Source organism: Anopheles gambiae, chromosome 2 (assembly GCF_943734735.2).
Source record: "Anopheles gambiae chromosome 2, idAnoGambNW_F1_1, whole genome shotgun sequence".
In the NCBI taxonomy this organism is placed as follows: domain Eukaryota; kingdom Metazoa; phylum Arthropoda; class Insecta; order Diptera; family Culicidae; genus Anopheles; species Anopheles gambiae.
Genome location: NC_064601.1, coordinates 53,407,500 through 53,419,550, shown reverse-complemented (window position 1 = coordinate 53,419,550; position 12,051 = coordinate 53,407,500). Strand labels below are relative to the sequence as shown.

The 12,051-nt window shown below is 34.7% G+C and overlaps 3 protein-coding genes across 5 annotated transcripts; all 3 read right to left on the bottom strand.

The window, feature by feature from the left end:
- On the bottom strand, positions 1 to 2,011 carry LOC1274503 (odorant receptor 49b). Of its 2 annotated transcripts, XM_313638.2 has the most exons (5): positions 1,462 to 2,011; positions 1,133 to 1,387; positions 965 to 1,064; positions 293 to 553; positions 1 to 224 (listed from the first exon to the last, which is right to left on the bottom strand). In XM_313638.2, the coding sequence occupies exons 1-5, from the start codon at positions 1,971 to 1,973 to the stop codon at positions 159 to 161; spliced, it is 1,194 nt and encodes a 397-aa protein (XP_313638.2). In that variant the 5' UTR covers positions 1,974 to 2,011; the 3' UTR covers positions 1 to 158. The 2 variants fall into 2 exon arrangements, with proteins under 2 accessions (XP_313638.2, XP_061502755.1); XM_061646771.1 differs by lacking the exons at positions 965 to 1,064; positions 1,133 to 1,387; positions 1,462 to 2,011 and having other exon boundaries at positions 6 to 224; positions 293 to 697.
- Positions 2,012 to 5,606: 3,595 nt separating this feature from the next.
- Positions 5,607 to 8,510, bottom strand: LOC1274502 (odorant receptor 22b). Of its 2 annotated transcripts, XM_313637.2 has the most exons (5): positions 6,748 to 8,510; positions 6,414 to 6,668; positions 6,245 to 6,344; positions 5,926 to 6,186; positions 5,607 to 5,855 (listed from the first exon to the last, which is right to left on the bottom strand). In XM_313637.2, the coding sequence occupies exons 1-5, from the start codon at positions 7,266 to 7,268 to the stop codon at positions 5,790 to 5,792; spliced, it is 1,203 nt and encodes a 400-aa protein (XP_313637.2). In that variant the 5' UTR covers positions 7,269 to 8,510; the 3' UTR covers positions 5,607 to 5,789. The 2 variants fall into 2 exon arrangements, with proteins under 2 accessions (XP_313637.2, XP_061502754.1); XM_061646770.1 differs by lacking the exon at positions 6,748 to 8,510 and having other exon boundaries at positions 6,414 to 6,724.
- Positions 8,511 to 9,444: 934 nt separating this feature from the next.
- On the bottom strand, positions 9,445 to 11,835 carry LOC1274501 (odorant receptor 22b). The gene is made up of 3 exons (XM_061650930.1): positions 11,800 to 11,835; positions 10,236 to 10,355; positions 9,445 to 10,176 (listed from the first exon to the last, which is right to left on the bottom strand). The coding sequence occupies exons 1-3, from the start codon at positions 11,833 to 11,835 to the stop codon at positions 9,868 to 9,870; spliced, it is 465 nt and encodes a 154-aa protein (XP_061506914.1). The 3' UTR covers positions 9,445 to 9,867.
- Between the last annotated feature and the right edge of the window lie 216 nt (positions 11,836 to 12,051).

The window sequence follows — 12,051 nt, the reverse complement described above, 5'->3', positions numbered from 1 at the left end:
ATCTTCATTCCTTTGTCGCTGTCAATCCCAAACGCACAAATTAAGGTATTTCATTTGAGATATTTCCGATATATTTTGCAAATCTTGCGTTTATTAGAGCACTGTCAATTATAAGTGATTGGATACGCAATTGTATGATTCTCTACAATCCAAATATCTTAATTCACAGGGTTGTCCAAAAACTGTGACATCAATGTAAAGATTGTGTATGCCTGTTTAATCACCTACAAAAACACCAAAAGGATTGTTAGTTTATAAAAAAAACATTCAGTGCAAAGAATTCACAATTTACCTGGGTGAAGGAATCGCGTGTTACAACGAACAACTTGGCGGCAGTCAATTTCACCGGCTTATTTGCTCGCATCATCAAGAAACACATGTCTTTCTGTCTGTTCAGCTTCTGCGTGTACCATTTGCTGTGGAAAATTGCATCCGCTACTGCTTCGCTTTGCTCAATGAGCTCAGTGCCGAGGTAAGAGAAGGAAAAGGTTTGAAAAATACAGTAACCAAATACGGCCATGGTAGTCAACAGCACATACACCTCATTGACAGCCTATAACGAAAGCGTTCCGTGAGAAAAAAAATCATTTTTGAAATTGAAATAAGGTAACATTCAAAAATTCCATTAGGCAAGCATGAGTTCTTAACCATTTTAAGTTTAACTAGTATAATATCTAGCCGGTCTCGTAGTACAGTCGTCAACTCGTACGACTTAACAACATGCCCTTCATGGGTTCAAGCCTCAAATGGACCGTGCCGCCATACGTAGGACTTGACTATCCTGCTATGGGGGTAATCAATAAGTCAAAGAAAGCTAGCTAAGCTTACTTCACCAGTGGGTAGGCCTTGACCGACAACGGTCGTTGTGCCAAAGAAGAAGAAGAAGAAACTTCAACAAGCGACTCTAAGAATTTGATCATAAGCATGATCGACCAAATCTTGATTGAAAAAAGCAACAACTTACCAAAGACAGCACGACCATACCCAGACACAGAGCCAAAATGGTCGATATGTAAAGTAATAACATCTGCAAACTCAATATTTCCTCCAGTGTTTCAGCCGATCTGTAGTAGAATACACACTATCATAGCTACTGTATGTACATGTTATTCGAAATGTATTTGTTTCTTACCTTAGCACAGAATCATGCAGAGCTATGAATGTTTTAAGCTTGCCATTCCATTCCTTTTCATTTCGACTTTGATGCGAAAGCTCGTTGACCTGGATTTGCAGGATTCGAAACATACAGGATGTGGCATACACAAGATTCCATGTGAAGGTTTCAACGAAAACCAAAGCAAACCCATGCAACTCCAGTATGGCATTTAGTGTTAAATTCACTGGCAACCAAACCCAAAAGTTTGTACGCAGGCCGGGGATAAAATAGCTGCCAAACAAATCATCACAATTTCAGATTACAGTGTTTCAGGCTAATTTTAAGTTTTATTTGCCATTGCATACTTTGCCTCGATCGGTGTTGAAAGCGGCACGTCGTACGAGCCCGTCACGGCATATTTAACCACTATGAACAACATTGGAAATAAGCCGTACGCAGCACAGTTGAAGCTTACTGTAGAACAGTAGTATTTAGTAAGGTTATGAGTCGATTTCGTTACGTGTCCCAATATGGTTTGAATCTCTAGATTTGGATTGTTCAGAACGGTGCTGAACGAACGTTGCAGATCGTAATACAGCTTCTCCCAACGACGAAAATGAATTGCGTAGAAGCACAACTTGCAGCAGATAAGAGAAAACACTATCTGCTCGTTAGCTGCCTTCATGAAACGTGTGATATTGTCCTGCGAGCTCACAAGAAACAACCAGCTAGGGATAAGCCATATTAGTGGATATATGGCAGTAACCAGCAAACCGAAGGAAGGAATCCTTTGTCCCGGGGAATCGTTCCAAAAACGAATGATTCTTAACAACTTTGTAGAGAGTTTTACCAGCGGAAATTCACCTTGCTTACTCATAATGTCAATGTTTGCTGTTTTTTGAGGCACTGAGCGTTTAAATTGTTTTACTATTCACGAATGAGTGCCGACGATCGACGATGAGTCTCCTTTTATATTGCTGCCAATTAAAACATCTGTAGGAGAAAAGGTATGATAATGATAAAATATGTATCACTCTGTATTCCCTATTGTAGATTATGAAGGCCATACCTATTCTCAAGGTTGGTAAATGTGCTAGAAATTGACTGATTTAATTCCTAGCAATCCTTTCAACAACAAATTTACCACATTGGCATTTTCCATACATGCCTAATTGGCCATATTGTTGTGCCAAGTGTTTTGATTGGATAGCTGAATAATTGGATGTGTTTGCCAATGTTCAAGCTAAAATAGCGACAGTTATTATTTGTTTTATTAAATTTAATATATTTTAAAAATGACCACAACTGCTGTGGTACCAGTTGGAAAGTGAAACAAATCCATAAATAACCACAATGGTAAGCTTACATAACTGCTTAATTCTCATTTAAATGGAATATATCTTTTATCGGTAGTATAAATAACTGTTACCAGTAAGTGTTGATCTTACGTGTTCATATTGGGTAAAACTAAGTATCGTCAAACATAAATTACGAATTAAATATCTGGTATCCCTGTTCTATTCTTACATATATCTTAGACCCTTACTTATCTAACCAACGCATTCACATGTACACTCGTTATAAATGATACAAGTTGTAATTATCTAAGTCAGGGGTCTCCAAACCTTAGTTCGCGGGCCGCATTGCTTCGCAAATATCAGTGTTATTATTTTTATTATTATTATTATTATTATTATTATTATTATTAGTATTTTTTTTATTAAGAAAGAACGGCTTTGGCCGTATTGCTTAATATTAGGGTATAATCATACAATTATTAGTATTATTATTATTATTATTATTATCATTATTATTATTATCATTATTATCATTATTGTTATTATTATTATTATTATTATTATTATTATTAATATTATTATTATTATTATTATTATTATTATTATTATTATTATTATTATTATTATTATTATTATTATTATTATTATTATTATTAATATTATTATTATTATTATTATTATTATTATGATTATTATTATTATTATTATTATTATTATTATTATTATTATTATTATTATTATTATTATTATTATTATTATTATTATTATTATTATTATTATTATTATTATTATTATTATCATTATTATTACTTTTATTATTATTATTATTATTATTATTATTATTATTATTATTATTATTATTATTATTATTATTATTATTATTATTATTATTATTATTATTATTATTATTATTATTATTATTATTATTATTATTATTATTATTATTATTATTATTAATATTAATATTATTATTATTATTATTATTATTATTATTATTATTATTATTATTATTAATATTACTATTATTGTTATTACTATTATGATTAGTATTAATATATTTATTTATTTTCGTTTTCGGGCAATGGGCCTAAATAACCGATACATATTGTTAATTAGTGAACAACTTAAATATGAATAACACTAGACCTTTACATCTGACATCTGAAATTAATATCTGACGAAGGCGAGAAACAGGGATATGAAAATCTGCAGATGATTCAAGGCTGTTGTAGCAGACACACATTTTAATTAAGGGGTCGTTGGTGCCAAATGAAGAAGATCGAAATGGGATCCTGATTAAAGGCCTGCTTCTAAGGTCCCTAGTAGGTGCAGAAAAGCTGATTAGATTTAAAATTTCAGGTACACCATTTCCATTTAATAATTTATGCATGATAATACATTGAGCATTCTTTCTCCTGTGTTCTAAAGTTTCGAGACCAAATAACTGACACCTAACATGGTACGAGGGGCGTGGCATTTGGTTTGACAAAGGAAACCTTCTATAGAACTTTTTCTATCATGTCTATATAGGTAACTTGGTTTGGACACCAAACAACGCAAGCAAATTCTAGTATAGGACGGACTAGGGCACAATATAACGATTTAAGACAGAAAGAATCTTTTAAGTCGGAAGAAGCACGTAGAATAAAACCTAACACATTTAACGCTCTTGACACGATTGTGTGGAAATGGCGCGATAATATAAGTTTACTGTCTAACATTATTCCTAAATCACGAACCACAGTCATGACCAAATTTGTAATTAAAAGTTATTGGAATCCTTTTCCTAGAGAAAGTAATGCAGTTACATTTTTGTACATTCACAAACATTTGGTTGTCATGGCACCACGCGAAAAAACACTTTACGGAATCTTGAAGCTTTTCGCAGTCATTAAACTTTTCAACAGCAAGGAACATCTTAAGATTGTCTGCATATAGTAAAACATTGATGTTGGGAATAGCAAACACAATATCGTTAATAAATATAATAAGTGGCCCTAATATGCTCCTTGTGGAACACCAGAAAAGTTACAGAAAGGGTCTAAAAAAGTTGTTCCAATTTTTACATTAATGCAACGGTTCATTGGGTAGCTTTCTAACCATGCTAAAAGTTTTGAGTGTGCACCATATTTCAATAATTTAGCAAGCAATATGTAATGGTTGACCTTGTCAAAGGCAGCGCAGAACTCGGTATAAATGACATCATCCTGGAGGCCCTTGTCAATACTGGAGTAGCAAAATTGGAGCAAATGAAGTAGATGTGTTTCTATCGAACGTTTAGGCATAAAGCCGTGAAGACAGAAATAACAGGCAGGAAAGTGTAGGACATGTGGCGGAACATAACATTTTCAAACAGCTTACTACAATCACATAACATAGAGATTCCGCGATAATTACATACATCAGATTAGTCTCCTTTTTTAAAGACAGGGAAAAACTGTGCCTCGAAACTCTGTATTGTTTATTGTTAATTGTGTTATGTGTACAGATGTAAAATAAAATAAAACGAACCGCAAATGATAGCCAAGATCTTATCGCGATCATCACCATTTGCCTAAATCATAGTAGGAGTAAGACTGTGCTTCATAGGATCATAAACAAATCGACATAGCCCTTCCTTCCCCCCCCTCCCCCTCCACCATCGGTCGCTACCAAACACAACACTGGCATTTGCTTATTTGAAACATGAATAGTGTTTGAAACAAGATTCTTGTTATTGATTTATTTCACATTTCCATGTGAAAGTGGTAAAATTACCGTTTGCGGTTCCTGTTGGACAAAAATAATCAATAGGGGAATTTTCTCAAAGTATTAATTACTACTGGAATAAAATATAGAAAATACCACTTAACAACATGCCCACCATGGGTTCAAGTCTGATAAGGACCCGCGCACCGTAGCAAGGACTGACTGCGTCGTATCAAATAAGTCTCGAAAGCCTTTATAGGCCAGTATGACCGCGTTGAACGTTACGACAAATAGAAGAATATAGGACATGAAGTGCAAAACATATTTTAACTCACGAGGCTGCTGACCGCACCGAAAGAGCTCACAACCCCATACAAACACATGGCAAAGAAATACATTGCAGTGTGCATAAAGAATGGAGTGCAATAACGAATATTAGAACAGATATTAGATTATGTGATTCTACATCATTATTATGTTCACACGCTTCTATCATCAACAAACAGACACTCTATCATTAAATCCATTATTTATAGCAAAAAAAGTCGAATCTTCATTCCTTCGTCGCTGTCAATCCCAAACGCACAAATTAAGGTATTTCATTTGAGATATTTCCGATATATTTTGCAAATCTTGCGTTTATTAGAGCACTGTCAATTATAATCGATTGGATACGCAATTGTATGATTCTCTACAATCCAAATATCTTAATTCACAGGGTTGTCCAAAAACTGTGACATCAATGTAAAGATTGTGTATGCCTGTTTAATTACCTACAAAAACACCAAAAGGATTGTTAGTTTATAAAAAAAAAACATTCAGTGCAAAGAATTCACAATTTACCTGGGTGAAGGAATCGCGTGTTACAACGAACAACTTGGCGGCAGTCAATTTCACCGGCTTATTTGCTCGCATCATCAAGAAACACATGTCTTTCTGTCTGTTCAGCTTCTGCGTGTACCATTTGCTGTGGAAAATTGCATCCGCTACTGCTTCGCTTTGCTCAATGAGCTCAGTGCCGAGGTAAGAGAAGGAAAAGGTTTGAAAAATACAGTATCCAAATGCGACAAATGTTGTTAGCAGCAAAATAAAGTCATCGATAGGCTAAAACAAAGAGGTTCAATAAGAAAAGATTACTTAACAACATATAACTGCAACTTACCAAAGACAATACAACCATCGACAGGCATAGGGAAAATATGGTCGATACATAAAGCAAAAGCATATGTCCGCTAAGAATTTCCTCCAGTGTCCCAGCCGATCTGTTACAAAAAAAAAACACACTTCACTGTAGCATCTGAAGGATTTTGCGATTTGATTTTATTGTCTACCTCAACACAGAATCATGTAAAGTTGAGAATTTTTCAAACTCTACTGTCCATATTCCTTCATTCCGTTTTCGATCTGAAAGCTCGTTGGCCAGGATTTGCAGAATTCGAAACATACAGGATGTGGCATACACAAGATTCCATATGAAGGTTTCAACGAAAACCAAAGCTAAGCTATGCCACTCCAGCAGTACATTTAGGCCTAAAGTCACCGGCAACCAAACCCAAAAGTTTGTATGCAGGCCGGGAATAAAATACCTGCAAAACAAATTATCACAATTTCAGATTACAGTGATTACAGTTTCACTAATTTTCAGTTTTATTTGCCATTGCATACTTTGCCTCGATCGGTGTTGAAAGCGGTACGTCGTACGAGCCCGTCACGGCATATTTAACCACTATGAACAACATTCGGAACACACCGTACCATGCACAGTTGAAATTTACTACATAACTGTAGTATTTGGTAAGGTTATGGGTCGATTTCGTTACGTGTCCCAATATTCCTTGAATTTCGGGGCTCGGGTTGGTCATAACCGAGCTAAACGCAAGTTGCAGATCGTAAAACAGCTTCTCCCAGCGTCGATAATGTATTACGTAGAAGTACAACTTGAAGAAGGCAATAAAGTACAGTATTTGCTCGTTGGTCGCTTTTATCAGTCGTGTGATATTGTCCTGCGAGCTCACTATGAACAGCCAGTTTGGGATAAGCCACGCTAAAAGATACAATATAACTGCCAGTAAACCAATAACTGAAATCCTTTGCCCCGTCGTTTTGTTCCAAAAACCAACTATTTTCAATAGCTTTATGCTGAGGTTTATTAAGGGAAATACACCTTCCTTGCAGCTAGGCTTCATTTTGAGTTAATAAACACAAACTGTTTCACTGTAAACTAAACACAAATGAGTGTTTTTAAGACACTGATTCCCCTTTTATATTGCTGATAATTAGTGCTGTTGTAGTTATTAAGACGTCATCTATCATTTACCAGGTAACGCCCTGTCTCCTAGAGCATCACAAACGATGGATCTACATTTTTTCAACATTTATAAAGTTGTGGGTCCCTATGCGTTATGCTGCATTACGAGCCTGCTTACCAGGTGTTATCCGATACGGATAGCGTATCTATGCATTACTCAAGCAAGTTCATCTTGAACGTACTGCTCTCTAGGTTCTACTGCTCTTTCCCCCAATGCTGAATGTACGTTCCTCAATGTTTGAGTCCATGCTGATCACTACTACACACAACGAAATGGAATAATTATACGGTAAAGCTTCACATGTTAATAAACGTTTCAAACGGTAGTGCAAGTTTGTTTATTTAAGAACGAACTACAAAGATGATTAGTCCTTGTTGAATGTTTATTATCTTGATAGTTGTTGGTTTGATTCATCATTCCACATAGAAGAATCTCGATAACCAGAGAAAGACTTAATTATCAGTTTCCATAATAATTGCAGCACAAAGAAACATATAGTCTGAGTCATTTATAACTTAACTGTTGCGAATGTTTAACAGTTAACAGAATGTTAACAGTTTAAACAAAGAGTAATTGCACGTTTTAAAATTAAAATGTTTAAAGACAGTGGTTTCAACTGTTTTAATACTCTTATTTGATAAAAAAAAATATAATAACAATAATAAGGCGTTTTCAATACATTGATGTCGACAGGGGTTATGTGTGTAAATAATTTGTTGAAGCACATGTCCTGGGCGTGGAACAGTGTGTTCGAGAAAGGTGCCGCAGATTCACCATTGCATCCGATGAATACAGATATTATTATCAACGTTTTCAAGCATCATGCCGTAGTTTTGGCATTGTTTAAGAACGATTTGGGAAAGTATCCCACGGTTTTGAGATAAAGTGTGAAATCCTGCATTTTCATTTAACTCTATGGAATACCAAGAGATCCACTTAAGTATTCTCACAAACGCGATTTTATGCAAACTGATGACTCTACTCTCACAAGTAGTGAAAATGTCAAGTAGAATGTTTAGCCAAAATACAACCTGTCACCCCAACTCGTTAGTTTCTAGTAACCATATGAAATGAAAGTAGATTTAATGTATTTGAAGGTACTGTTGAACAATTCTTTCATCATTCTATGATTTTTTTTTATTTATTGTTAAAATTCAACAGCTCACTTTAGACACCATTAAATTGAGAAGCGATCTTAAATTTATAAAAAAATCATTAACATTACTTTAGGGATTTATATTTTTTACTTTGATTGACCTTTGCATGATGGACCATATCGTAAAAGACAATGAAAATTTATCAAAATAAATAAAACATAAACAAAATTAAGCGTTATTTAATGCTAAACTTTGTTAAAATTTTAAATAAATATTAATTTTATTATACTTTGTTTTTTTTTTTAAATTGCTGTTTGCCCTACGTATTCAACTTTCTGCTTCCAAATAATGAATTAGACTATCACAAAGCTTTTGAGTTGTTTTCCAAGGAAATTTGTTTTTTTTTCCTGAAATTGTTTGGATTTGTCCCACGATTTCTAAAGCGTTTAAATAATCTATTTTAATAATCATGGAACGTTATCAATAAACTATCGGAACTTGAGAAACGAACATTAAATACGTGGGACGAATTCAATCCAATACAGGAAATATGCATAAAATATCTTGAGAAACCCTGGGATGAAGGAAACAAATTAAAAATTATCAAACAATAAATTAAACTACATAATTTTTTTTTTGCAAGATTCAAATCGAATCGATCTAATACCCATGTTTGTAAATTTTTTAAAATTATACTTGCACAATTTTTTACTTGGCTGGAAGTATCTATTACCCTGGATTCATAATGTGTACAATTTCTTTCCCTAGAAATTATTTGCAGGACGCATGTCATTTCTCGAAAGAGATTTTATTTTCCAGCACACTTTGTCAAGTGAGCTTCTTCAAATACATTTTTTAAAACCTCTGCAGTGGCGTCAAATTTCAAATTCAAATAATTTCTATATAAAAATAATGGTTGGTTCAATTGCACGAGTTTGAAACTCATCAGTAAACCAGTAATTTTATTTAAATTTCTAAGTGTTGACTATGGATGTAAATATAGCTTAATTCTTGCCCAGCTACAAACTGGATTAAGCAAGACAAGCGTGTAATATGATTTATTGAAAACATTTGTTTTTAACATCAGCAAGCTATATCTAACCATAACCTGTAGAAGCTGTGATAAAACATCACAGTGTATACTTTCAGGCGCTCCGCAAAATCTGACGATGATGGTTATTTAGATTTTGATCTACTAAAATTGAACTACTTAAATTCATAGCAAAACATGCGCTCGTTCACAATGATATTGTGCTATTGTGATGTGGCACGCACTGCTTAGATAAAAAGTTTAATTCGCAATGTCGTCCAGAAATTGGGACATCAATGCAAATATAGTGTAAGCCTGTTTCATTACCTACAAAATATCAAAACAGCAGTTAACTGATAGAAACTATAGTTAATAACATATAAGGTTCACGCCTTACCTGGGTGAAGGAGTCACGTGTTACAACGAACAACTTTGCTGCAGTCAATCTTACCGGCTTCTTTGTTCGCATCAGTACGAAGCTAAGATTTTTCTGTACTTTTACATCCTCCTCATACCATTTGCTATTGAAAATCCCATCCGCTACTGCTTCGCTTTGCTCTATGAGCTCAGTGCCGAGATAAGAGAAGGAAAACATTTGAAACATACAGTAGCCAAATGCGACAAACGTTGTTAACAGGAGATAAACATCTTCGATGGCCTAAAATAAATGAAGGGGTTGAGATGAACTTCTGCTAGTAACATAGCACAGCAACTTACCAGGGTCAGCACTACCATTCCAAGACATACAGCCAAAATTGTTGAAACATAAAGTAATAATATCTGACCGCTCAAAATTGCCTCCAGTGTCCTAGCCGATCTGTTACAAAAGACACAGCACTACAGCTGAAGAAAACATTATTCAAACAAAATTCATTTAATACCTCAGCACTGAATCATGCAGAGCTATGAATGTTTTAAACTTGATATTCCATTCTTTTTTATCCCGACTTCGATCTAAAAGCTCGGTGGCTTGGATTTGCAGGATTCGAAACATACAGGATGTGGCATACACAAGATTCCATGTGAAGCATTCAATGGTAATTACAGCAAAGCTATGACACTGCAGCACCACATTTTGGGCTAAATTTAAGGGCAACCAAACCCAAAAGTTTGTACGAAAACCGGGGATAAAATAGCTGCAAGACAAACAGAATTAAATTCTAAATTAAAGTTTTTGGGCAATCTTCAAATTTATACTCACTTTCCTTCAATCGGTGTTGAAAGCGGTACGTCGTACGAGCCCGTCACGGCATATTTAACCACTATGAACAACATTGGAAATAAGCCGTACGCAGCACCGTTGAAGCTTACTATAGAGCAATAGTATTTAGTGAGCTTATGGGTCGATTTCGTTACGTGTCCCAATATGGTTTGAATCTCGAGACTGGGATTGTTCACAACAGTGCTGAACGAACGTTGCAGATCGTAAAATAACTGCTCCCAACGACGAAAATGAATTGCATAGAAGCTAAATTTCAAAAACACTATACAAAACACTATCTGTTCATTGATCGCTTTCATCAAACGCTTGATATTGTCCTGCGAGCTTACTATAAACAACCAGCTTATCCCTAGCCACATTATTGGGAACACGGCAATCAATAGCGCACCGAATGTCGACATTCTTTGCCCAGATGATTCATTCCACAAACGGATAATTTGTAACATCTTAGTGGAAATCTGAATTAGAGGAAATGTATCTTTCTTACTGTTACTATCCATTGATAATGTAAATTTACAAACTGTTTCACTGTGTACTGACCACAAAAGAGTGTTTCTGCGACTAACGAGTATTTCATTTTTATATCGCAGCCAATTAGCGAAAATATCGGTACATCATTCGCCTACCAATACTTTCTTGTATATAATCGACCGATGTAGCTATATATTCTCATCGCCTGTAGCTATGCAAGTTGCATTCTTTTAAGGTATAATTTTAGATATGAAGCTCCCTTTACTTTCTTCCAACAATCCATAATTGGCCACATTCTTATGACACGTGTTTTAATTGGAAGATTTAGTTGTCTACTCACTGCATGGCTTCAGGCAAAAAACTGCTCCAGATGTTATTGCTGTGTTCAATCGAATCTGTAACAAAGTATCACAACTGCATCACCAGGAATATATCAAGTCCTACGCTGGCTACACGTCAGTGCGAGACCCTGAGAACCTTTCTTCTTTTGTCTTTTCATTCCCTTAAGAATGGCCTAATTGGACGTATAACTAACCAGTCGTTCTAACAGCTGATGAATATCACATTTTTTTCCAATCAAATAAATACCATTAGCTGAAACCAGGGGTCAGCAAAGTATGTCATGGTGTAAAGGGATTGAATTGATACACGGTTGAGGTTTATTGTGAAAAATTGAATATTTTTCAAGCATTGATAAGGAAAATATAAATTACGACTACTGAATTACCTACTGTAATGGTAATTTAAGCTCTGTATTTTAGTAATAATAGGACTACGAAGCATAAAATATGTATATTTCTACTTACTAAGTACTTTTTATCTTAGCTTTCGTATCCAAAT